At 50.2% G+C, this 25,275-nt stretch overlaps 1 protein-coding gene across 3 annotated transcripts; it reads right to left on the bottom strand.

Annotated features, from left to right (window-relative positions):
• Positions 1-107: 107 nt before the first annotated feature.
• Positions 108-23,774, bottom strand: MOV10 (Mov10 RNA helicase). 3 transcript variants are annotated; one of them, XM_089917847.1, is made up of 21 exons: positions 23,463-23,575; positions 12,599-12,738; positions 10,707-10,910; positions 10,222-10,457; positions 9,768-10,026; positions 8,054-8,188; positions 7,245-7,413; positions 6,321-6,475; positions 5,880-6,056; positions 5,622-5,769; positions 5,052-5,246; positions 4,690-4,793; positions 4,422-4,519; positions 4,108-4,324; positions 3,183-3,300; positions 2,774-2,965; positions 2,472-2,546; positions 1,208-1,333; positions 1,038-1,126; positions 388-509; positions 109-299 (listed from the first exon to the last, which is right to left on the bottom strand). In XM_089917847.1, the coding sequence occupies exons 3-21, from the start codon at positions 10,877-10,879 to the stop codon at positions 214-216; spliced, it is 2,874 nt and encodes a 957-aa protein (XP_089773973.1). In that variant the 5' UTR covers positions 10,880-10,910; positions 12,599-12,738; positions 23,463-23,575; the 3' UTR covers positions 109-213. The 3 variants fall into 3 exon arrangements, with proteins under 3 accessions (XP_089773966.1, XP_089773973.1, XP_022439756.1); XM_089917840.1 differs by lacking the exon at positions 12,599-12,738 and having other exon boundaries at positions 108-299; positions 23,463-23,774; XM_022584048.3 differs by lacking the exon at positions 12,599-12,738 and having other exon boundaries at positions 110-299; positions 5,052-5,210; positions 23,463-23,772.
• Between the last annotated feature and the right edge of the window lie 1,501 nt (positions 23,775-25,275).

Here is a 25,275-nt window from a genome sequence, read left to right on the forward strand (position 1 = left end):
GGAGGGAGGGGTATGGCCCTGGGCTGGTGTGACAGTCCCACCCTCCCCTGTGAGGTCATCTTGGGAGTTCAGGAAGCTGGGGCCAGGCTGAAGAGACAAGGAGGCTTTTGCATAGAATAAGCTTTTTTTTTTTTTCAGTTTTACTTCCTCCCCCTTCCCCCAATTGTTAGCAGCTTGATGTTAGCAGCAGGGGAAGGGTCGGGTGGGCGGTCCTCAGAGCTCATTCCTCCACTCGGGCTCCACTTGCAGGGGCAGGCCCCCTTCACCCTCCCGCGCCTGGCAGTCGTGACTTTTGGGTCCTACAAAGAGAGAAGGCCAGCTCTGTTAGTAACTTACATCCTCCCTCAGCACTGTCCCCCAACCAAGCCCACCCTGGCCCAGCCATACCTGAGGTAGAGGGGCTGAGTTTGCTCAGACCCTGGAGTAAGTTCTGCCCCTGCTGCAGGTCCAGTTTGGCAGGGAAGGGGCACCCGGTATACCCCCCGTTTTCTTTACAGAACTCTAGGAATCTGTGGGGTACAGGGACATCCACACACACAGCTTCACAAGGCTGGCTGAGTACCAGCAGAGGCTGGAGGCCCAGCCTTGGTCCTGCACACGGGGCCTGTGCCTTGCGGCAAGTTACTTAACCTTGGCAAATGGGGATATTGTTAAGATAAACAGATTGGGGCTTCCCCGGTGGCGCAGTGGTTGAGAGTCTGCCTGCCGATGCAGGGGACACGGGTTCGTGCCTCGGTCCGAGAGGATCCCACGTGCCGCGGAGCGGCTGGGCCCGTGAGCCATGGCCGCTGAGCCTGCGCATCCGGAGCCTGTGCTCCACAACGGGAGAGGCCACAGCAGTGAGAGGCCCGCATACCGCAAAAAAAAAAAAAAAAAAAAAAGATAAACAGATTGGAGAGGCCTGCATACCGCAAAAAAAAAAAAAAAAGATAAACAGATTGGAAGATTAACTGAGCCCCAAGGGTGCTTCATAAAACTACAGCTGTCCTAGGCTGGGGGCTGTGGCCACCAGGAGGGATTGCGGGTGGGATGCTCACACTTTCCAGTCGGGGTCGTGGCCCAGCAGGAGCGGGTTGCCCACCACGATGAGCAAAGCCTTGGCACGGGTCACAGCCACGTTGAACCTCTGATAAGAAGAAGTGCTGGGGTCACAGCAGGGAAGAGCCCTCAGGAAGGAGGAGTCCCTGCCACCCCCCAGCCCCCGAACCTTGGGGTTCTTGAGGAAACCCAGGTTAAAGTCCAGATCCAGCTGCACAAAGCTCTGGCTGCTCCGCACGGTGGAGATGAGGATGACGCTGCGCTCCTGGCCTTGAAACTCTTCCACGGAGCCCACCTAGAGGGGAGGGATGGCCTTGAAACTCTTCCACGGAGCCCACCTAGAGGGGAGGGAGGCAGTGGGGGACCCAGGGACCAGCCCCGCCTCGCCTCAGTGAGACTGAGGGCAATTGTCACCGTGGAGTGAGCCAGTGTCCTGCTGGGCAGGAAAGAGGACAGGACAGTGCCATGGAAGCTGAAACCTGAAGGCCGAATCCAGTTAAAGGGATGGGGGCTCGAAAGGGTTCTAAGCAAAGAAAACAGGACTGCAAAGAACAATAACTCAGCAGTTTTTCAAACTTTCCTGAAGATAATCACTCAGTACTTGTTAAAAATATGTAACCTTAGGGGCTTCCCTGGTGGCGTAGTGGTTGAGAGTCCGCCTGCCGATGCAGGGGACACGGGTTCGTGCCCCGGTCCGGAAGGATCCCACATGCCGCGGAGCGGCTGGGCCCGTGAGCCATGGCCGCTGAGCCTGTGCGTCCGGAGCCTGTGCTCCGCAACGGGAGAGGCCACAGCAGTGAGAGGCCCGCGTAACGCAAAAAAAAAAAAAAAAAAAGTAACCTTAGGCCCAAACCCAGACCTCCAGAATCAGAATTTCCATGGGAGAGGCCTCTAACTCTTAAAGCCCTGGGTGTCAACCCTGGCTGCACAGGAGAGATCACTTGAGGAGCCCATAAAAAAACCTGATGCCCTGGCTCTGCCCCCAGATAGCCGTGTTAATTGGTTGGGTGGAGCCCTGGCGCTGGCAGCACTAAAAGCTCTCCAGGTGATTCTTATCTGAGAAAGAACTGAGCTGCCGACTGACTCAGAGGGTGGGAGAGGTGAGTGGGGACATCATCACATGACAGGTCAGGCAGGCTGGGGAGTCTGGACTTTCTTCTTAGGGCAGAGACCTTAAACCAGCCTGATCATAAGAATCACGTGAGGTGCTTGCTAAACATGCAGGCTTCCCGGTCCCATCCCAGACCTACAAGTTGGGATCTCCAGGAGTGAGAGGCATGGGGAAAGCCCAAGTTTGTCTCAGGCAGCGAGGGTGCGGCAGGGACTTGGGCTGGCCTGCAGCAGTGGGGCAGGGACCCGAGGAGGTGTCTGGAAGTGGGGAAGAGACGGGGACAGAAGTCAGGGAGGGAATGTGAGACAGTGGCGAGGGTCACCTTCAAGTCCTTGATGTCATCCAGTCCCCGAAGCTCCTTGTCAAGTTTGGTGATGCAGTAACGAATTTTTTCCACCTGGAAGATGGGGACAGGTGCCTTTCTCTCATGCCATTACACCCGTGCAAGAGGGTGCCAGGCAGGAGGCCAGGGAGCTGGGGGGCAAAGAGGGAGATGCAGCTGACCTCTGCGCTCTTTTGAGATATGGGGCCAGCGGAGGCCTGAGCCGGACCCTCTGCCTAGTGGTCTGGCTAAGGAGGTACCATCTGGGGGGACCCAGCCCTGATGGGAACTGAGGACCTGACCTGCTTCCGGTATGGAGAGATGACGCCCACACTTCGGGGGCTCAGACGGGCTTTGCCCTTCTTGGAGGAGGGGGCCAGGAGCTGCTTCAGGTAGGAAGTCACCGTGGCAGCCTCTTCGGGGTTGAAGAAGGATGGGCTGTTGCCTTCACGCTCATCCTTGCCCATTACGCCGTGAAAGATGATGGGAAAGTCCTGGACACGGAGTCAGGGGAAACCCTCAGCTGGACCTCCCTGCCTCCCTTCCCTCCCACCCTCAAACCCTTCCAGGGAGTGGGGGATCCCAGGCCTAGGTGACAAAGGGAGGGGCTCATGGCTTCCACTCAGAGCCTCCTGCTACCCAGCACCCTCAATAAGAGGGAGGCTGGGGTACAGGGGTAGGAGCCTGAGCCCCAGCCCCGCTTAGCCTCACCTGTCGAGGCAGACCTTCCCAGCGGCAGAAGCGCTCTCGGTCCACAACGTCCGCACAGGCCTGCAGCTCCCCTTCATAATACAGCTGGTTAGGAATGTCCAGGATGGTGGGGTGAGACCTGGGAGGCAGGAGGAAGGAAGAGCAAGACCAGGGGGCGGATTAGTTCTGCCCCGCCCTCAAGGACCTCCCCGCTCCACCTGCTTGGAGCTCACACACACTATCCTCCTGTCTTCCTGCCCACTGCATAGCAGACTCATTCATCTACAGTTTTTGCTGCTGGGCACTGTTAACCACAGAAAGCAGAACCAAATGTGGCTCCTGAGAACATCCAATCCACAGATTTCACAGACCAGTCAAATTTAAATGAAAACACCAAGAAATCAGGGGCCCATTCTCAAGTTTCAATTTTGTCAAGGAAGGACAATACAAAAGCAAGAATCACCTACTATCGCCATTATTGGATGAGATAATGTGCTAAATCCAAAAATATCAGCGGTACTAACACAACAGCTAACATTTATTGAATTCCTAGTGGACTCAGCTAAGGAACTAAAGATGTAGAACTCATCTGAGCATTTTAGATATACGAACTCACTGACTAAAGGAAGCATAGCTCTTTAACTCGAATAACCATTAGGTTTATGAAAAAAGACATTGTCCCTGTTTTTCTCATTTCTCCTTGGACGCCTAGAAACTTCACCTGGGACCAGCGTCAGATATATTCCGGTGTCTAGGAACCACTGACCATCCCCTGAGGTACAGATAAGCAACTGGAGGAGCAGGGACGGGACTGGGGAGAAGAACTCCCACCTTCCAGCTGATAGTCTTTCTGCATCACGCAGCCTCTGAGGACGGTGGGATGGAGCCGCCAGCTGCGCTTGCAGAGGGTGTGAAGGCAGGGGATGACACAGAGGGTGCGGGATACCTGTAGTTGCGTAGCAGCTTGGTTATGAACTGGGGGTTATAGCCATCAGGGCCCTTCTTGTACAGGGCATTGTAGGTGAGCAGCCGCTCCAGCAGTGAGTACCCCAGCCCATGCTTCTGGGTCAGTGGGCAGCGCAGCACAGGCCCCAGCTGCCGAGGGTCTCCTGCCAGCACCAGCTGCCCTCCTGGATTGTCTGCTTCCTTGACTTCCATCAGCCCTGGGAGATGGGTAGCGTGAGAAAGGTGTGTGGTGGGACCTCCCCGATGCCATGTGGGGTGACACACTTGCAGCCCCCCCGTCCCCGAGCCCCTCACCTGCTATGGCCACCAGGCTCTCTGGCTCCATGGAGTGGCCAGCCTCATCGATGAAGATGTGTGTGAAGTGATCGATGGGAAACTGGGCCGAGACCAACCTGGGAGGTGTCAGGCCAGGCAGGGGTCACATCCAGGCACGTGACTACCGAACCTGAATGCTCCCCCAAGCTGGCCCTCCCCCCAACTCCCCAGGCACCATTCTTCCCCATTTCCCCAGCCCACTGCCTCTTAACACACAATTTAAGAGATGCACACACACACTTCCCACCTGCTGGCAGTGATGAGCGTGGTAATTAACACACGATATTCCTGCAGCTTCTTCTTGGAAGGAAACACGTAATCCCCCTTCTTTGCATCCCAGTTACAGCAGGGCTGAGGGTCGTGCAGGGAGGGGAGTCAGCTTGCCTCCACCTCCATTCTCACCCTCGCTCTGGGTCTGGGCACCCCCCCTCAGGCAATTTTATTTACCTCTCTCACTTTACACACAAGGAAACTGAAGCCCAGAGAGCAGTCCTGACCCACCCAAGGTCATACAGCGAGTATCAGAATCCAGGTCTCCTAGTTTCCTGGCCCCAGCGTCTACCCAGAGCAGCACCCGCCACCCCTTGGTCCCCCGCCTTCCCCAAGTACCTTGATGTCCTCAGGCACCATGCGGATATCCCTGCTGGGAGCCAGGAGGCGGTAGATGGAGCTGGGCAGGTGGACCCGGAGGCGTTGACAGAGGAGGTCGGCCCCCGAGTTGGACGGAGCACAGGCCAGGATGTGGGCTTTGGGCAAGTGCTTCACCACCTGGGGTGGGGATGAGCACAGTGTGGGAAGCAGCTTCTGGTCTCCAGGGGGAGGGGAGAGGGAGAAACATGCCTGTGACTCAGGGTGGCGCAGTGTGGCATCTGCCTCCCATTGCTGAGGGAGGGAGTGACTCAAGAGGCAAGTTCAGGTCGGCAGCCCCCTACTAGTCCAGCAGCCCTTTAACGCTGGAAAACTGCTGCTGTAATTATACAAGGCTACGGTGACTGAGACGTGCAGTACCCAAGCTGCACGCCGTGCTTGACAGCCACGCTGGCCCTCGAGGCCAGTTCGGGGGCGTGCGTTCAGAGAGCCGGAAGGAACCAGAAGGAACCAGAACCTGGGGACAACTGCTTTGTCCCGGAAGGGGGGGAGAGTCAGAGTGTAGGCCAGAGGCCTACGCTCAGGCCCCACCTGCTTGATGGCTTCCACTAAGGTGACAGTCTTGCCAGTGCCTGGAGGCCCAAAGATGATGTACGGGGCGGGGCGGGTGGTACCCATAACAATGTGCTTCATGGCCTGCAGCTGCTCTGGGTTGGATTCCAGACTCCGGTCGTACAGCCTAGCGGAGGGGCCACAAACACGATATTGTCCGCGTCCAGGAGGCCTCCCTGACCTCGTCCCCTACACCCACACTCCAAGTGGCCCCAGAGCCCTTGCCCACAGTCTCACTTGAGCTTCACATCTGACGGCAGCAGCGGGACCCCACGAGAGGCCACAGGGAAAAGCAGGGGCCACAGCGGCCAGCGCCCCGTCAGCTCCAAGGCACGGTGCTGCACCCGCAGGGGCTGGCGGTTGAAGGTGAAGTTCACCTTGAAGGTCAGCCCATCCACAAAGCGGCTCAGGAGGCTTTGGGAAGGGGGAGAGAGAGGGGGAAGAATTCCAATTGGGGGGGTGGGCAATAAAAGGCCAGGACTCTCTCCATCTACTCCAACTCCACTCCCTTTCCCAGACCTCCAAGCAATCCTCCAGGAGAGGAAGATGGTGAGGCATCTCAGGGTCCCCTTGCCCTGTCGCTGGGGTCCCACTCACTCTGAGGAGAAACACCCTCCTCCCTTGGCCTCCGGGACACCTGCAGACCTTCCTGCAGCTCAGGGCTCCCCCAACACCTACCCTGTAGAAAAACTCAGCTTGACCCGGTCCAGTTCCACCTTGTGCACAAAGCCCTTGTAGGTGACAGGGTCCTCCTGGTGTGTCTCAGAGGACAAAAGGGCAAATAGGTGGTCACCCCGCAGCACTGAGGGGCGGCTCTCGGCCACCCCGGGAACCTGTGGGGCACGAACAGCAGCAAGCTTCTAACCCGGAGATGGCCAGTGGAGGGCCCACTCCAGACCCCAACTGAGACACAAGTTCTGAGGATCTACCCTTTACCCCAGGTTCAGGGAGCTTTGCCTCTTTCCTCTTCTGCCAGACAGGGCAAGAGTCAGGGGAGATGAAGAAGGGACAAGTCTGCCCATGGTGCTCAGAGATGCTGAGCCCAGGAATCCTGGAAACCCTCCAGGGCATGATTTCAAGACTTGGAGGCCAGCTTCCCAGCAAGTCCGGTTGCCCTCTTGGCCAGCTCTGCTCCTATTCTGCCTTTAAAATCTTGTTCAAAACTCAGTTCCTGTAGGAAACTTTCCCTGATCATTCTCACCTGCCGTCCCTTCTCACTGAGTGCCTTTCTCGGCACAAGTGTGCAGGAATCCATTCTCGTGTGTAATTCCAGGCTTAGATGTACACATTCAACATCTGAGAGCTGGAGAGGGCTCTAAGAATTATCTAGTCCAGCTCCATGCTTTTCAGGTGAGGGAACTAAGGCCCAGAGATAGCAAAAGACTTGCCCAAGGTCATGCAGCCAGTGGTAGCAAAGTCTAGACTAAAACCCCAGTCCTCCCTATTGCCTTGCTCTGACACCTCTTTTGGGGCCCAGATGCCCACTCGGCAACTTGCTGAGCCCTCTGGACAGGAAAAACTTCATCTTCCTTTTGTTCTTCCCACAGCCTGTGGGTTGGCTAACTTGAGTCCATCCTCCCTGCTACTGATCCAACCCCTGACCTCCAGCGTGAGCAGCCCGGGATTCTGGTCTACGGGGTCCCAGGTCATAGGCACCGACTCCAGGTCATAGTGCCGGATGTCATGCTCCATCTGCAGCTCCTCCAGGTGCAGCAGCAGCCGGAGCTTCACCTCGTAGTTCCTCCACTTCAGGGGTGTCTCCAGCTGGGCCCTGGCAGTGATGGGTGGGGGGGTTGGAGGGAGGGGGCGGGAACGGGATGGGTCAGGCAACCCCCATGTCCGGGAGCATCCACCCTCTCCCTCTGCAGCTCTGGGACTATGAAGACATCAGGAATCGGGGAAGACTAGAAGGGCAGAGAAGCAGATGGGGGTCAGAGGCCTCCAAGAAGGGAGCCCCTGCCCCCCAAGCTCAGACCTGACTCGCATTTGCACTGTGGATCCTGGAGCCTGGAACATCCTTTCTCCAAGATCCTCCTATTACTCACACCGTCACCTCATTCAAATGTCATTCTCTGCTCAAATGTCACCTCCTCAAAGAGGCCAGGACTAGCTGCCCTCTGCAAAATAGCACAGCCCACCCCTTACCCTGCTTTAGCTCTTTAGTTAACTCTTCATAGCACTCATCACTACATGAAATAAGATGACAGATGCTCACTTTCCCCACCTGGGATGTCAGGGCCATCATGCGAGTGATTCACCTTGAATGGTGCCTGGCACATGGTGTGTGCTCAGTAAGGGGATAAATGAACTGAGCACAGGAGGCTGAGGACAGAGGCATGGGGCAGTGGGAAGAAGCCAATGGAAAAGAAACATATAAAGCAGCACAAGGGGTGCAGAGGGGTGGTACTTACTTGATCTCAGCAATCTCCTTTGGGGCAGTGAAGATACTTGTTCCCTGAAGAAGGATGGGGAGCAGCTGCCGGAGGCGGGGGGGTGGGTAGTATGTTCCCAGTGCCATACTTAACTCCAGGTCATAGCTCTTAGCACTGCAGGAGGGAGAGAAGAAAAGCTATTACAAACACAGAGACCCTTCACCTTCAGAGTCTCCGAGAAGGCCCCTCCCTGGAGGAAGCACAAGGCTCTGCTTCAACACTATTGCTGAAGGGGGTCGGCAGCCTTTGCCCTAGGGGACAGGACTCACTGTCTCATGAGGCTGCTCACGCCAAGGTTGGACCATCCTCATTTTTGGAAAGCATGATACTTGGAAGCATTAAAAAAAAAAAAAAAAAAAAAAATATATATATATATATAGGGAATTTCCTAGTGGTCCAGTGGTTAGGACTCTGTGCGTCCACTGCAGGGGGCCCGGGTTCAATCCCTGGTCAGGGAACTAGGATCCCACAAGCTGCGTGGTGTGGCAAAAAAAAATAAAATAAAATAAAAAAATATATATATATGTATATACACACACGTATATATGCACATAGATATGTATATAAACAATACATGTTCATCAGAGAAAAAAAATCAGAAAACAGGTAATAAATAAATGAGTAAATAAACAACATTCTCACCATCCAGGGATAACCAATGTTAACCTTTCGGCATGCAGCCTTCCAGACATTTTTCTTTGGCAAATTGTATTATACACATATATTTTTACTTATGTACTTACTTACTTAACTTTTTGGCCCTGCTGCGCAGCACGCAGAATCTTAGTTCCCTGACCAGGGATCGAAACCATGCCCCCTACAGTGGAAGCTCGAAGCCCTAACCACTGGACTACCAGGGAATTCCCCTACACACACTTTTTTTTTTTTTTTTTTTTTTTGTAGTACGCGGGCCTCTCACTGTTGTGGCCTCTCCCATTGCGGAGCACAGGCTCCGGACACGCAGGCTCGGCGGCCATGGCTCACGGGCCCAGCCGCTCTGCGGCATGTGGGATCTTCCCGGACCGGGGCACGAACCCGTGTCCCCTGCATTGGCAGGCGGACTCCCAACCACTGCGCCACTAGGGAAGCCCCATAGCACACATATTTTTAACAGAAAGAGCACAATGGTCTTACGGTTTGCTCAGTATTTTGTGAACGCCTGGACATGTCAAAAAGCTGTTTACACGTATATGATTCCATTCATATAAAATGTCCAGAAGAGGGAAATCTACACAAAGTAGATGAGTGGCTGGTTAGGGCTGGGGGGTGGGGATAGGGAGCAAAAGGGGTGATAACTAAAGGGTACGGGCTCCTTTTGGGGGTGATGAAATGTTCTAAAATGGATTGTGGTGATGGTTGCACATATCTGTGAATATACTAAAAAAAGCACAGAATTGTATACTTTAAATAGGTGAATCGTATGGTATATGAACTGTTTCAATAAAGTTGTTAAAAAAGAGAGAGAGACACGTGTCCACCTTGGCTGACTGATAATCCATCATATAGTCAAAAATACTTGAAATTTTTTCACACTGTCCTCACATCTGCTTTTCTTCCTAGACAGAAAAGGTCTCTGAGGTCTGCAGGAGTTAAGAACTCACAGTTAGGAAAGGGGGCTCTGTGTTCTTCCCAAGGGCCCACACTGTGGTGTTGGGACACCCCCAGCCAGGACTGGGTTGGAGGGAGGACTTACCGGTCGGGTCTCTCTCCTTCCTCTATCCGGTTGGTCACCACAGGGTTTCTCGTGATCTGGGTCCGCTTGAAGGGAGTCGTGGGCTTCAGTTGTGCTGCCAGGGGGCTGTGGGCCACGACGGCCAAGAAGCGGGCAATGTAGAAAGTACCGGCTCCTTCTGAGCCTGGCTCCCCAGGTCCTAGCAGCTCCCAGAGCACGGTGGCTGGGAAGTAGCCCACAAAGCTGGTCTTACAGTGGACATGGAGCTCATAGCATTCACCTGGGAGAGGATGGCTGAGTGAGTCGGGGTGGGGAAGGGACCCTCCCACCAGCACCACAACACTGACATTCCCCCCCAGAGCCCCATCCCAAGGTAGGGGACCACGGGCCAGCAACAGCACGTTCCTGAAGCATCAGACCTTCCTAGGGCAGGACTCCGTCCACCAGAGACTCTTTCCTTTCGGAACCCACTCACCAGGGCCCAGTGGGCAGGGCAGCTCCCGGTCTCCATTGCAGAAGGCAAACTGGGGGGTCCGGCAGAATGGGAAGAGGTGGGTGAGGGTGACAGGCTGGGTTCCTCCATTCCGAAGCCTCAGGGTCAGCACCTCCTTGCGGTTCAAATCCAGGCGGATAAGGAGCTGCCCATCTCGGGCTTCATGGGGCCCCTGGACCTCCACGTCCACCCCATGCTTCCCGTGAAGATACTCAGTCCTGGGGAGAGTGGGAGTCAAGAGCACGGCTGGGGCCCGAGCAGCCAAGCCTGCGGGTTGCCCTCGGAGAAAGTTACAGGCTTGGGGAGGCTGGCCAAGAGCCAGCTGTGCTCAGGAAACCCATCCCCTCCCCCAGGCCAATTAGCTCCTTTCCTGCCCTTCCCCCAGTCCTTGTAGGATGGAGCCTTACCCCAAGCGGAGGCAACCGCCTCTCTCCCCAGCCAGACACGCCCCCCACCCCATCACACACCTGTCATAAAAGATCGTGGCCAGCAGCGACTTGTGGTGTTTGCTGATCTCCGACCCCGGCTTCATTCTCCTCTTTTCTGGGAACCACACGTCGGCCCAACGGTCGAGCCCGAAGAACCTGACCCGGGTCTTGGTGACGTAGGCCAGGTTGGCAATCTTCATTCCATACAGCATGGAGGAGAAGCCAGGGGCGGGGGTCCCAAAGCTGCCGGGAGCAGAGGAGACTGGGGAGTGAGGGACGGGGGCAGCAAGCTGGGGAGGGCATCTGAGGGCCGCTCTGTGCGGGACAGGACGGGGCTGGGAATGGCAGGAATTTTTAATTTTTTCAGGGAAGGCAATGGGACCCCCTCAAGACAAAATATGGTTGTCTTAAACAGCAGGCAGTGGACGGTGCACTTCTAAGGAGAACCGCCCAACGATGGGCTATTGAATTGGAGGACTAAGGGAAGAGAGAGAGAAAGGAAGATTTGTGGTGGGGGGCAGGGGGAATTTGGGACAGAAAAGATACAAACACTGAAGCGGAAAGAGCTAAAGCTGAGGGGGAAGCCGAAGAAGCTGATTCAGGGGGGTGGATTCGGGGTCCAGCCCGCTGGTGAGGAGTGAGAGAGGGGCAGGGAGTACAGATGTCCAGGGTGTGTGGGCAAGGTGGCTGATCAGACAGCAGTTTCCCCCTGGAGTCATAGGGTGCAGATGGAACCCAAGCAGGAGGGAAAGGATCCTTCTCCAGAGATCAAATAGCTTGTTTGGGCCTAGAGAAGGTGAAGACAGGGAAAACTGGTCAGAAGGACAACAACCTCGAGGTTCAGCGCCTGGAATTCAGTTTAGTCAGCTCAACAAACACTTACGGAGACCTGTTATGTGCCAGACACTGCGCTAGATGCTGGGGCTTCAAAGAGGCCTCGAGGAGCACAGACGGAACACATTCGTTCCAGCCCGCTGCCGGGAGCTCAGCGGGGTGGGGCTCAGCCCTGGCGGGCTTCCCCAAGAAACGGCGTCAGAACTGAGTCCTGAAGGCTGAATGGGTATCATTCAGGTGCAGGGGGAGCACAGAGTGTGAGCCCAGGAGCGGGCGTCTACCGAGAACACGTGCTGAGAGGCTGTGGGGACCGCCCACTCTGCCACTAGCTGAGCCATCTCGGTTACCTCGCAGAGCCTCACTTTGCTCCTCTGTAAAATGGGGATAATGGCAGACTCATCTCCCGGGGTGGCTGTGAGGATTACATGAGAGAAGGACACTGTGGTGTCCACTTAGCCCAGTGCTTGGCACATAAGATCTCAGTAAGGTGCGCTCTGATTAGTATCACACCCCGTCTGGTTGTACTAGAGTGAAGAGTGCAAGGAAGGGATTGGCTGGAGGCAGCAGAGGCGGGCAGGGACCAGGTCTTGCATAGTTTTGCATGCCAAGCCACGAAGCCTGCACTTGACCCTGAAGGCCAGAAGCTCTCCTCCTTTACTGGCACCCAAGAGCCAGAGGACATCCCCACGTGCGACACACTTCATGGACACATTCAAGATCTGGACAGCTGGCCACCCACCCTGCATGCTCTGTAGGGAATGAAAGGAAATCCTAGCTCCTAGGAACCATGGTAATGCCTATTTAACTATTAAGGCTCAATCAGCATGGTCACTCACTAGCATATATAAGATCATTTATGGTTACGGACATTTCCCTGGTGGCCCCTGCCTATAACTCTGCCCCTCTCCCTCCCGCCAAGCAAGTGAGTGATACCATTCAGAAAACTTTGAATCGGCTCTGATTTGCCTTAAAGAGATAATAAATCATTTGAAAACACAATAGAAAATGCTCAGGAAATGTTAGCTACTATTATTAGTATCCTATTAGTAGCAATAGTAGTACTAATAGTAGCAGTAGTAGTAAGAGTAGCAACTTACTTTCAGCCTGCACCAGAGGCTACACTGTGGTTACAGAACCACCCCGTTGGTGGGTTTTAAGCAGGGGAGTGGCAAGATCATATTTGCATTTCAGATCACTCAGGCATCAGGATTGGAGGATGGATTTGCTGGAGGCAAGACTGTAGGCAGGGAGACCAGTTAGAAGAAGGCCATTGCAATCGTCCAATTAAAAGATGACAAGGGCCCAAACAAGGCAGTGGTGAGGATAGAAGAGGGGACAGATCTGATATTGAGAATATAAAATTAGCAGAACTTGGCTTTGGACAGGAGAGGGAATGGAGGCTGGGAAGAGGGAAGGAGTCGAGGACAACACCCAAACCAATGGCTTGGCTTCTGGAACTATTCCTGAGATAGGAGGTAAAAACAAGAGGAGGAGGAGGTTGGAAGGGCTGACCACAACATTTGGGTGCGGACATGGTCAGTCTGAGATCCCCGTGGTCCGGAGGCAGCTAGCTCCATGAATCAGAAGCTGAGAACTCAGGCCAAAGTCAAAGCAGAGCTTAATATTAGGGAGACGTCAGGTAGTAGTTACAACCAGGGAGTGTGAGTAGTCTGAGAACGCCTGAGGCCAGCATAACCCAGGGAGGAAGAGAAAACAGCAGGTACCACTAAGAGAGGGAGGAGAATCAGGTATCAGGCTCAAATGCTGCTGAGGGGTCCAGGCAAAGGGACTGAAATCAGGGCGTCATCAGAAACTTTCCCCCCCGGGCCCCCTGGTCAGTGAGTCACTAAATTCCATGGATCAGGCACACACTCAAATGCCGACAGATGCCAGACTCCACAGGTATCTTATACCTGCAGCCATCTCAGGCACCTGTACAGTCCCATTTTTGAGTCCTTAGTGTAAGAAGGACATATGTAGTCCTACACATGTCCTTCTTACACTAATATACTATAATCTACTACAAGAAAAGTGCGGGTGCTCTCAAATGCCCTGGAGCTCTCAGCTTAGTGCTGGGGAGGAAACGGAACCCTGAGGGGACTGGACAAACCCAGGAGCACAAGTCCTGTCTAAAGCGGGGAACTGCTACTCATCTCCAGACAGACGTTGCCAGCAGGGAATGCAGGCCCAAGATGGCCAGATCTGGCTTTTAAGAGAAGTCCAAAGCACAGTTTTAAGGTGAAATCTCCTATCTTTGGAAGCTTCTGCATGGACACATGGGCAGGAGGAACTCAACTTTACAAGTTTTGCAACTTCTACTATAGGTGCTACCACCTAAGTAACTTTCAAATTATACCTCACATTATTACTACTACCCAAGTTCACTTGGTCTAAGGTGACAGGCATAAAAAATTAAAAAAAAATTTTTTTTTTTTGAATCACAAACTTAGTACATACTAGTTGAGAAAAGCACCAGTTCTTTTACACATCTAGTCACCTAGATTTCTAGGGGAAAAAAAGATGAACAATAGAAAAACTGAATATTCAACTTAAAGAGCAAACTCCAATGACCCAGAAGTATGAAAAGATGCTCTAAAAGTAGAGAAATGCAAACTACAGTAAAAATGAGGTATCATTTTATTTCCATTAGACTGATAAAAAAGGAAAATAGGCACAACACGTGTTGCTATGTGGAAAAGAAAACTCACATACACTGCTGGTAGAAAAGTGAAGTATTACAACCTTTTGGAAAACAATCTGGCAATATCTCCTAACATCTGATATACAGGTATCCTTTAATTCATGAGAATGTATCCCATGGAAAAGAAAAGTACCAACATATAAGAACATACGTGCAAGGATGCTTACTGTAGAGTCATTCTCAGTGGCCAAGAATTGAAAATGAAACAAATGCCCATAAATAGGGAGATAGCTGAATAAGTTGTAAACATCCACACTACAGAATATTACACAACCATTAAAAAGAATGCAGCACACCCATTCAAATGACTAAAATTTAAAAGGCTGTCAACAACAAATGCTGACAAGGATACAAAAACACCAGAACACTTGTGCGTTGTTGGCTGGAATATAACATGGTACAATCACTTTAGAAAAAGGTCTGATAGTTTCTTGTAAAACCAAACATATAACGTAATGTTCTGATTTTTAATGAAAAGAATATATAACTATATTATGCATGGAATAAAAATTCATTAAGAAAGTAACGCGACTATAACATCTAGTGTAGACCTAGCACTGGTATTTATCCAATAAGTACTTGCTGGGAGAATGGGTAAAAGAAGTACCAAATAATTCCAGACTGTTATTTTATAGATGAAATAGGTAACAATGCAAACATTGAACCTCTGGCTGCCACACAGCACTGCTGTGCAATGGCTTGGAATGTTAAGTGTCAGGTTATATATATTGTCCAAACTTGGACAGCCTAACCCCAGGCAAGGTCAAACCAGAAGACCAGTCCAGAAGACTTTGCTGCCACCACCAAAAGAGGTTAAGCAACTTGCCCAAGATTAAAAAAAAAAAGTAAACATCATCTATCCTACGACTCAACAATTCCACCCCTAGGTATATCCCAGGAGAAATGAAAATATATGTCCACAAAATGACTTGTACAAGAATGTGCATAGCAGTTTTATTCAAAATAGCCTCAAACTGAAAACACTGTCCTTCAAACTATGATTTATACACACACACACACACACACACACACACACACAATTTTTGGCTGCACCGTGCAGCATGTTGGATCTTAGTTCCCCGACCAGGAATCAAACCCGGGCCCCCTGCATTGAAAGCATGGAGTCTTAACCACTGGAATGCCAGGGAAGTCCCTATGATTTATATTCGGTGGTAAAAAGCAATTACTGATACAACAACATGGGCGAATCTCAAACACATTATGCTGAGTGAAAGATGCCTTACACAAAAGAGTACATACTACATACTATCTGATTCCATTACATAAAGTTCTAGAACAGGTACTATCTCAGAAACAAACAAACAAAAAGATCAGAGCAGTGGTTGCCTCTGGGTGGGTAAGGGTGAGGACTAAATAGGAGAGGAGATGAGGGAACTTTCTGGGGTGACGTCATATATCTTGATAGGGGGTTGCACACAGGTATATGGATTTGTTAAAACTCACAACAATACATTTGAAATTTGTCTATTTCACTGTCAGTAAATTTTACTTAAAAAAAAATCGTAAACATGGGAATTCCCTGGTGGTCCAGTTGTTAGGATTCCATGCTTTCACTGCCGAGGGCGTGGGTTCAATCCCTGGTTGGGGAACTAAGATTCCAAAAGCTGTGAGGTGCAGCCAAAAAAAAAAAAAGGAAAAAAAATGTATATCATAAACAAATTTTGAACTGTTATAGTTAATAATGATCATGGTGACGTGTTTAGGGGTGAATTGTACTGATGTCTGTAACTTACTTTGAAATGCGTCAAAAAATTAATATAGCTAGATGGGGAATTCCCTGGTGGTTCAGTGGTTAAGGCTCCCACTTCCATTGCAGGGGCACGGGTTCATCCCTGGTCAAGGAACTAAGATCCCTGTATGCCGGGGATATATCTACCTATCTATCTATCTGGATGGATAGATCGATGGGCAGGCATGTGTCAAATGCAAATTAAGAAGTCCAGGTGAGGTGAAACTGAGCAGGATCCTGTGGCACAAAAGTCTTTCTGTGCCCCTTGTTTCTTGTTTGTAGAAATAAGTTTCATTCAGCCTCCTTTACCTTCCCAGAGTTCCAAAAGGCAGATTCAAACAGTTGCTAATCAGGGAAGGAGGGAATGCAGAAACAAGGGGGTTGAAGTCAAGAAACAATAGTGCAGCCTTGGGGCAGGGTCCTGGTTCCTCCTCAAGGAATATACATAACAATACCTTGGAGTTCTGTAGGAACTTAGGCCACCACCCAGGTGGACGACCGTAACTTCACGCTGAGCACAAGATTCCTGGAGCACTGCCCTGTTACCTCACCACCAAACAAACAGAAGAAAGTCACACACCTAGCTCTCATCCCAGATTTTGCCTATTAAAACTTCTCCCTGAAAACATCGGGGAGCTGCACAAGCCACCTGTTTTCCTTGCTTGGCCCTGTAGTAAACCTTTCTCTGCTCCAGACTCTGACGGTTTGGTTTGTTTGGCCTCACTGTGAGTGGGGCACACCAACTTGTGTTCAGTAACAAGGGTATATGATTGTTCACTGTCAAATTATTTCAACTTTTCTTTATGTTTGAAATTTCTCACAACAAAATGTTGGCCAAAAAAACCCAACAATACATTAGAAGAATATACCAGACAATTAGGAGTCATTTCCACGATGTATTGATGAATAAGAAAATCAGGATATGGAAAATGTGTTTAACATGATTTTTTAAAAATAAAACAATAACAAACAAACAAACAAACCCTGATTGATATGAGTTACCTGAGTGTGGAGCAGAATGTGGAAATGGGGGTGGGATGCTGATATGAGAGGGGTCCACGACAAAAAGGATTAGATCATCATGATCCCATGTCGGTAAACTTACATAGGTGTGATGTAACTAGAGTCGGGCCTGCCTTATCCAGGGGTTCTGTATCTGAGGATTTAACCAAGCACAGACCAAAAATATTCAGAAAAAGAAGTTTCCAGAAAGTTGGAAAAAGCAAAAATTGAATTTGTTGGGCTTCCCTGGTGGCGCAGTGGTTGAGAGTCCGCCTGCCGATGCAGGGGACACGGGTTCGTGCCCCGGTCCGGGAAGATCCCACACGCCACGGAGCGGCCGGGCCCGTGAGCCATGGCCGCTGAGTCTGCGCGTCCAGAGCCTGCGCTCCGCGGCGGGAGAGGCCACAACAGTGAGAGGCTCGCGTACCCGGGGGGGGAAAAAAAAAAATTGAATTTGTTGCGCACCAGAAGCTATTTACATAGCAGTTACATTGTATTTACAACTATTTACCTAACATTTACATTGTATTCGGTATCATAAGCAATCTAGAGGTGATTAAAGTAACCCGGAAGAATATGCTGCAGAGGTTATATGCAAATACCACACTATTTTATGTCAGAGACTATATAGCACCCTCAAATTTTGGAATCGGCAGGGCGGGGTGCGTGCGTGCGTGTGTGTGGAGGGGGCGTGGTTCTGGAACCAATCCCTTTTGAATATCAAGGGATGACAGTATGCCTGCATAAAGAGATGTCAAAGAGTGGTTACCAAAAGTATTAAAAAAATATTTAAACAGGACGAATACCTAGCATAAAACATTAAGGGCTCCCACTCCCTCACTCCCAACTACCTGCTTAACTGTTCGATATATGTATTTTCCAGGCCCTTTTCTATGAATTAAAAAAAATACATTTTTAATTACACATATTTTTTGTGTGCTACCCATACTATTCTACAACAGACTTCTTTCACCACCATGGACAGCCTTCCATGACAACATTTTACCAAGCCACCTCTTTTGAATGGCTGCAAAGGATAGCACAGTATGAAAGCATTGTGGTGTGTTTAACTATTTGTTCAGTGATAGACAGTTAGGCTGCCTACAATTTTTGGCTATTTCAAACGTTACAATAACCATCCTTCTGGGTCAAAGAGAATAATGAACCTTTACTTTGATAAGCTTTGCCAAATTGTCCTCCAAAACAAGTTGTACAAACTTACATTCTCACAAATAAGAATTTGAGAGAACCCTTTCCCAGACCCTAACATCAGAAATCTTCGATCCTTTAAATTTTTGACAATCTGATAAGGAAAAGAATGGTATCTTGCTTAAATCTGCATTTCCCTGATCATTAATATAATCAAGTATCTTTCCTTCTGTTTATTAGTCATTTATATTTCTTCTGTGAACTGCTTGATGATCTTATCATTTTGCCAAGCCCTATGAACTGTTCCTCCTGCTTCTGACTTCACAGCTCCTCTCCTGGTCCATCCCCTAAGAGTCTGCAGGAGTTTTCAACAAACACAAATCAGATAACGTCTCCCGACTAAGTCTAACCCTTTAATATGGCCCACTTGGATGCACCACAATTAACAATGACACATCAACAACACAATAACATCATCAACAATAGAAAACATTTATTGAGCACTTACTTTGTGCTGTTCTAAGTAGCTACTTGCGTTAGCTCATTTACTCCTCACAACAACCCTTTGAGGTAGCAACTATTAGCCCATTTTACAGAAGAAACCGAAGAAGAGGTCCACCCCACATCCATTCTAAATGGCACCTCAGCCATTCCCAGCTATTGTACTGCTGCAACTCCTTCCAGACTTTTCTGCCACCGTTGGACATCCTTGGTCTGTAAAGCCCTGCCCCCCGTTGTTTGTTGGGTGAAAAATGACTAATCGTTTAGACCCAGTTCAGGAAAGCCTACTAGCCCGAGGAATGGTATTTCAGAATATCAGATTGTTACCGGTAGAACGGCCATTCCTCAGTTCTTGTCCTCTTGAGGGAAAGAATTCAATCGAGAGACAGAGAAGTTTCAAGCAGCAGCAGTTTTTAGGTGAAGCAAAAGAACCCTCTCAAGAAGGGAGGAGAGCGGGCTGTCTGGGAGCCAGAAGCAGCCCTGCAGTGAGCATAGGGTTGGTTTTTAGAGTGGTGAAAAGTCCCTCCCTGTGTCCTGCGTCATTTGATTGACAAGTTGATTGACAGCTTTAGCTTATGTAACTTTTCTCCTTATGCATAAACTGCCACGCCCCACCCACAGGGGGGTGGAGGTGGGGCAAAAATCGCAAAGCTGATTTATTATAAATACAGCATAACGAACCCTGGGTTACTCTGAGTCATCGCTTAGGTCTTGGTGCACCTGCGATAACCGGTGATGGCAGTTTGGAAAGTCCATTGGGTTTTTGATACCTTGCTTGGTCATGAAACTGGCTGGAAACTTAGCGGTCCTTAACCAAAAAAGGGAGGATCTCTGGGTGTGTTCTCGTCACCAGTGTCCAGGTGGGGGAGGGAAAGATGACCCTGTCCAGGATGGGGCAGGACCACTCATGTCTGACTAGCTACCTAACAAGATTTGGAAGCGATCTTAAGGGGACATATAGTTCTGGGATTTACAAACTGGGTTGCAACTCTCATTTGTGGGCCAAGACCAGGACTTGCAAAACTGGAGTAAAATTAGAGTAAAAAATATCAGAGGGCAGCGAGTGAAGCTAAGTACTGTTTCAAGGACACTAACTGTTGTGTGAAAGCTGTGTATACCAGACCCCAAAGTAAAATGTATTTTTTACTGTGGATAGAGGTCCAGAATGATCTTTCTAAAAACGCTGATTCTGTCAGTCTCCTACTTTGAAAATTTTTGTGCTTTCCTGTTTCTGTTAAGATTAAAAACAAAGCAAAACAAAGAAAAACCCACAACGCCTCCCCACGGCCCACAAGGTCCTGCCCAGTTCAGCCCCTGCCTTGTCCCCTGTTCTTGAGAGTTCACCCGCAGCCTTTTAAGGTGCTACTCTCTCAGTCTGGACTGCCCTCCCCTTGCTTTACATCTGCTAACTCCATTTATCATTCGAGATTCTGCTCAAACATCACTTTCTCCCAGAAACCTCTGGCTCCTAGACTAGGTCAGGTCTCCACGTTATATGCTCTCAAGCATCCTAGACTTTTTCTCACAAGCACTTATCACAACAGAAATTAAAAAGTATTTGGTTTTAATTGCCTCTATCTTCCTTAGTTAGGTCCCTTCTCTGTATCTACAGCAATTCACACAGTTTTGCTTTGCTCATAGGAGGCATTCAGCCAATATTTGTTGAATAAAAGAATGTGTCTCTTGCCCAAGGCAAGAATCATCTCTAAGAAACTTTTCACGATGCCAGTACTTATTCCATAACGGACTCCTAACCAGCATTGTTAATGATAGCTACCACTTCCAAAGCCCATGCACTCTGTTACCCAGGGGAAATGCTTTACCTGTGATATTTTGGCCTCACACAACCCTGAGAGAAAGGCAGTATTTTAAACACTTAACAGTTAGGGAAATTTGGTCAAAATCAAATGCAACTAGTAAGTGGCAGAGTCAGGATTTGAACTCCAGCTATCAAAACACGATACTAGCTCCTGTAGTACTGAATGACATGTTTGTCTACACATCTGTCACTCCCTACTAGACTACACTCTAGAGGCAGGAACCAAGGCCCAAGCAAACAGTAGAGCCCCCATTAAATATATTTGCTAAATGAATAAAGACAGATGGGAAAAGTTAAGAGTTGGGAGCAGGGCACTTCATAACATCATAAAATAACCTAGTTGGAAGGGACCTATCCCGCCCAGGGGAGGAAGCGCCCCAGAATTCCTGATACCAGGTGACTTGCTATACGTCCCCTACAGCCTTTTCTCCTATAGATCAGCTCTACCTACTAACTCAATTAGATTCTGGAAGCTTCTGTTGAGCATCTACCACATACAAGGCTCTATGCTGGGGACTGAGGGAAGGCGCCAACATGACGAAAGGCCTGTTCCTGCCTTCAGAGGCTCTACAGTCTGGTGGGGAGACAGTCACATACTAGCTCTAACACAAGGCAGGGTGTCATCTGGCTATAACCAAGAGTGAAGTATAAGCTATGAGAGCCCAGAGGAAGAAGCAATGAATTCCCATTGGGTGGATGAGGGTTGACGTCATAGCATAAGAAAGTTCGCTCTAATCAGAACAGAAATCTCTTCCACCCGGTGGAGGGTGAGACGGCCTTTTTTATTGGCCACGTCACTCGGTTTGCTCAGTTTGCGGGGATCTCAGTTCCCCGACCAGGGACTAAACCAAGACCGGGCAGTGAAAGCCCAGAATCCTAACCACTAGGCCCCAGGAAACTCCCCAAGGGGGCCATGTTGAGTGAACCCAGTTCTGCCTTGTGGAGTGACACCAAAGTATATAATCCTTTCCCCCAGGACAGTCTTTAAAATATTCAGGGATAACTACCTTGTCCTCTCCAATTTTTCTCAAGGCAAACATTTCTCCCTTTCTTTGACTGGGTTTCACAAAAGAATGAATCAACATGTTAGTCTTTCCTCCTCCTCCAAGTACTAAGATATCTAGCCTTCAAGGCCAAGGCCGAGGTCAATGCCACCTTCTCCATCGAATTCCCTAATAATTTCACGGGAGTGGTATCTTACTTGCCTAAAAACAAGTACATACTAAAAAATGACTTTTGAAATCCTTTAAATTCACCCATAATGTACAGTAAATGTGGTTTTCTATATGCCTGTTTGCGGTTATCTGACATAGCCTGTTTTCCCCCAGTATTGGAAGATATTGTGTAACTTTGATTTAGAGATGACAAAGACTCTCTCCTTGACTAAACTTTAGTCAGGCCCCTCTGAACCCTCTTCTGCACTAGGCCTCATCTTTGCCCCGCTCCCAGCCCCTTACTGTCTCCTCTTAGTGATTTTCCATCCATGACCCCCTCACTCTGCTCTTGGTTATAAATTCCCAACTGTCTTTGCTGTATTGAGAGTTGAGCTAGATCTCTCTCCCCATTGCAATACCCCTACTGCAACAGAATCAAATAGTCTTCCTCACCATTTATCAGAATAATAATCTCTTTAACAGAGCCAAAAGAAGTCATAGACTTTTGTTCAGAGACACGTTGTACTTATTTTTTTGGACATAGGTGAATTCATGGATGTGAAGTGTTGATGATGTGACTCCATGGTAATTGTTCTTTCTTTACTTTCCTCCAGAATTTTTCTTATTATCTCTATTATAATCGTCATGCTATTTTACCATTTATTATAATACACTGTATGCATATCATAGCCTCTTCTGCTCCCCTGGGATTGTGTATTTTTCTTTATATTCCCCACAGTGCCCAGCACAGTGTGAGGACAAAAAACAGATCATCATCTTTGCTCCTTCTTCAGATGTTGCTCAAGCTTGTTAATGTCCCTCTTAAAACGTGACACTCATTACTGAAAACGATATTCCAGAAATGATCTGGTCAATCTGGAGAATCACTTACCTCCTGCCCATCACACCAAACCACACTTCTATTAACACAGTCTAACACTTCTCTGGCTCTTTTAACAGCCATATCCGCCTTTTGGTGTGAGAATACCCATGGTCTTTTTCAAGAGGACTGTTAGTAAGCCTAAATTCCCATCAACCAGTATTTATTTCTGTAAGTCTTTACATTTATCCTTTTAAAATTGTTCCTTGGTCTTCGGCCCAAGACTGCAGCCTGTTGATAGAGGAATTTTGAAGCACAATTCTGTGGTTTGAGAAAGAGAAGTCTCTTTGATTTTCACTTGGATGGGAACAGGCAAGGGGGACCAAACAGCCTTTAGCCACAGGATGAGAAGGGGCCTCCAGGAGACTGGCCCCAGCCCGGGTCTCCATGGAGAAGCCACAGGTGCTAATGGAGGTTTGGTACGTATGCAGTTTGTGCCCTTTTCTTCTTCCCCGAGCTCCCTGAGACTCTCCCTGCTACACGGCGTCTCTTCAGCTCTCTGGGATAGTGAACCACCGAGGAAGCAGCCCCTCGACGAGGGGGCGGGGGTCCCCGTAAAGCTTGCGCAAGCGGGGATAGCCACCAGCAGGCAGCTCGCTCCCCGCGCTTCCGCAAAGCATGGGCCCTCTCCCGAGCTCCCCTCCCCCACGCCGAGAGCTGCCCCCCCTCCCAACCCGCTCCCGCGGGCGGCGCGTGGGCGCAGCACCCGGCTCCCAGGACTGGTCCCGCGCCGCCGGGGGAGCGGGATGACGGTGAGACTCTCCACAGGGACTCGACGCAGGGGCCCGGCCCGGGCAGAGCGGGCGGGCTGCGGGCGGCGCTGGCGGCGCGGGCGGGGCGTGGGCACTGAGCGGGAGGGGGGACTGCGCGGCCCCGGGACCGGCCGGAGCCACTGGGGGAGCTGCGTCCCTCCGCGCCCCGGGGCGGGAAGGGTGGCCCCGCCGCCGGGGTCGTGGCGGCAAGCTGGGCCCGCGATTTGGGACCGGGGAGTGGGCCGGCCCGTACCTGGTCTTGAAGTCCTGGTTATAAATGGTCCGCAACCGCTCGCGATCTGTCTCCCTGTCCAGTCCCCGATCGACCAGGAAATTCTCGAATCTCTGGCCCGTCTCCCGAAGCTGCCGGCAGCTGAACTTACTGGGCATCGCGGCGGCGACTGCGGCCCAGGCAGGAGGGTTCGTAGAAATGAAACTGAAAGTCGCCGCCGCGGCGGGAAGTTGGCGGCCCTAGGATGAGGGTGCAGCAGGGGAGAAACCCCCTAACTCTGACCCCTGATCCTGCAGGCTCCCTTCTCCCCCCACCAGGCTTCCCTCCTCCGTTCTTTTCCTACCTGAGCCTTCCCTTCGGTCTCTTCGTCCTATCCCCTCCCCCTCTTCCCATTAACTCTTTCCTAAGGAGTCTGACCCCTCCCTCAGGGCCCTCCCCTTACCCCAAGCTCCCTCCCCTGGCTTCCAGCCAGAATCCGAACGTGGCTATCGCCTGGGGCCCCCTGAACCGTCCGGGAGGACTTCCTAGCCTCAGCTTGGGCTACTCCCACGCCCACCTCCCAGGACTTCGGGACTTATTGAAAAGCAGGGGAGCAAAGGGCAGGGACTGGGACCTGGGTCGGCTGCAGCTGGACTGGGGCGGCTCGTCCAACACCTCCCCCAGACAGCCTGGGACACAGGCAAGTACGGAAGCGAGCGGTACGCCCCCCTCCCTCCCCCATTTTCCCTTCTCGGGGTTTCAGACGCTTGGAGGAAGGCGTAAGAGCCAAGAAGTTTGGGGGGAAAGAACCAAGTGTCTATGATAAAGGTGAGTACGCGTGGGAGGGAGGGACAAGGGGCTCCGCTGGGACGAAGAGTCATTACTTTTCTCTGTCAACGTAGGCTTCGTTATGTGGAGAGGCTTAAGCCACATATTTGGGCACTTAATTGCACTCCAGTCTGTATTACTCTTTAATTGTTACTAGTATTTAGCTAAGGGTTGCCCTAGTCGTCAAAATATTAGCTTCTTGAGAGCAAGAGACTGTTATGTTAGGCAATAAATGGTTAATAGCTACAGCATCAGTACCAGGAAGAGAAGTAAAAGAAGTTTCAGAAGACGGACTGTTAAGACAAACTAAAGGGGGTAGGGCTACAAGAACAAACCTAAAACAAGCCTCAGCATCTATTTATCTTCTGAATAACAAAAACACATACACTAGGATGGAGCAAAGATAATAAAAGTTACAGTAAAAAAATCTTTCAACAAAAATACCAGAGTTCCAAATATATCCAAGGTGGTGCTGTTCTCCGAAGTAATTCCCTGTAGGAAGCCACACGCTCTGTCTAACCTAGTGTGAAGAATGCCCAGAACCCAGATCATGCTCCAGTTGGGCTACCCCTGTACCTTTTCCCAGGCCAACAACCAACTGAAGCCAAGAAAAACAGGCTTTAGCAACAGGAAATTCAATGTCAGTGGGAACCAAAGCTACAGGGAGGGGGGAAAACAGAACAGGGGAAAATCTTGTCTTAGAAATTGCTTATTCAAAGTAGGGGGAAATACTAGGAATGTAGCCAAAGACTTTATCTTTTTTCTCCCCCAATTATCTGGTGAGGCCTGAGTATTAAAGAGAGTGAACTCCTCAGAACTGCATTGTTACTTACCATTTCAAAAACCTATCAATCACCCACCATACCCAAACCGAATGTCTGGCTCCATTCTTTGTTTTTTTTTTAACATCTTTATTGGAGTATAATTTCTTAGTTAGTTTCTGCTGTATAACACAGTGAATCAGCTATATGTATACATATATCCCCATATCCTGGCTCCATTCTGATCCACAAATCTAAGCTCCCAT

The sequence above is a fragment of the Delphinapterus leucas genome, chromosome 1, assembly GCF_059928025.1.
Source record: "Delphinapterus leucas isolate spDelLeu-1000000601 "Yukka" chromosome 1, BTC_Dleu_Yukka2, whole genome shotgun sequence".
Lineage (NCBI taxonomy): Eukaryota > Metazoa > Chordata > Mammalia > Artiodactyla > Monodontidae > Delphinapterus > Delphinapterus leucas.

Bases quoted from the DNA above. Each gene is read 5' to 3' on its own strand.
- MOV10 (XM_089917840.1), bottom strand. From the start codon at position 23,599: ATGCCCAGTAAGTTCAGCTGCCGGCAGCTTCGGGAGACGGGCCAGAGA. The intron at 10,911-23,462 runs GTACGGGCCGGC...TGCTCCCGGCAG, and splicing joins AACCAGGACTTCAAGACCAG to CTTTGGGACCCCCGCCCCTG. The intron at 5,247-5,621 runs GTGGGGCCTGAG...CCTGGAGACCAG, and splicing joins TAGTGGAAGCCATCAAGCAG to AAGCTGCTTCCCACACTGTG.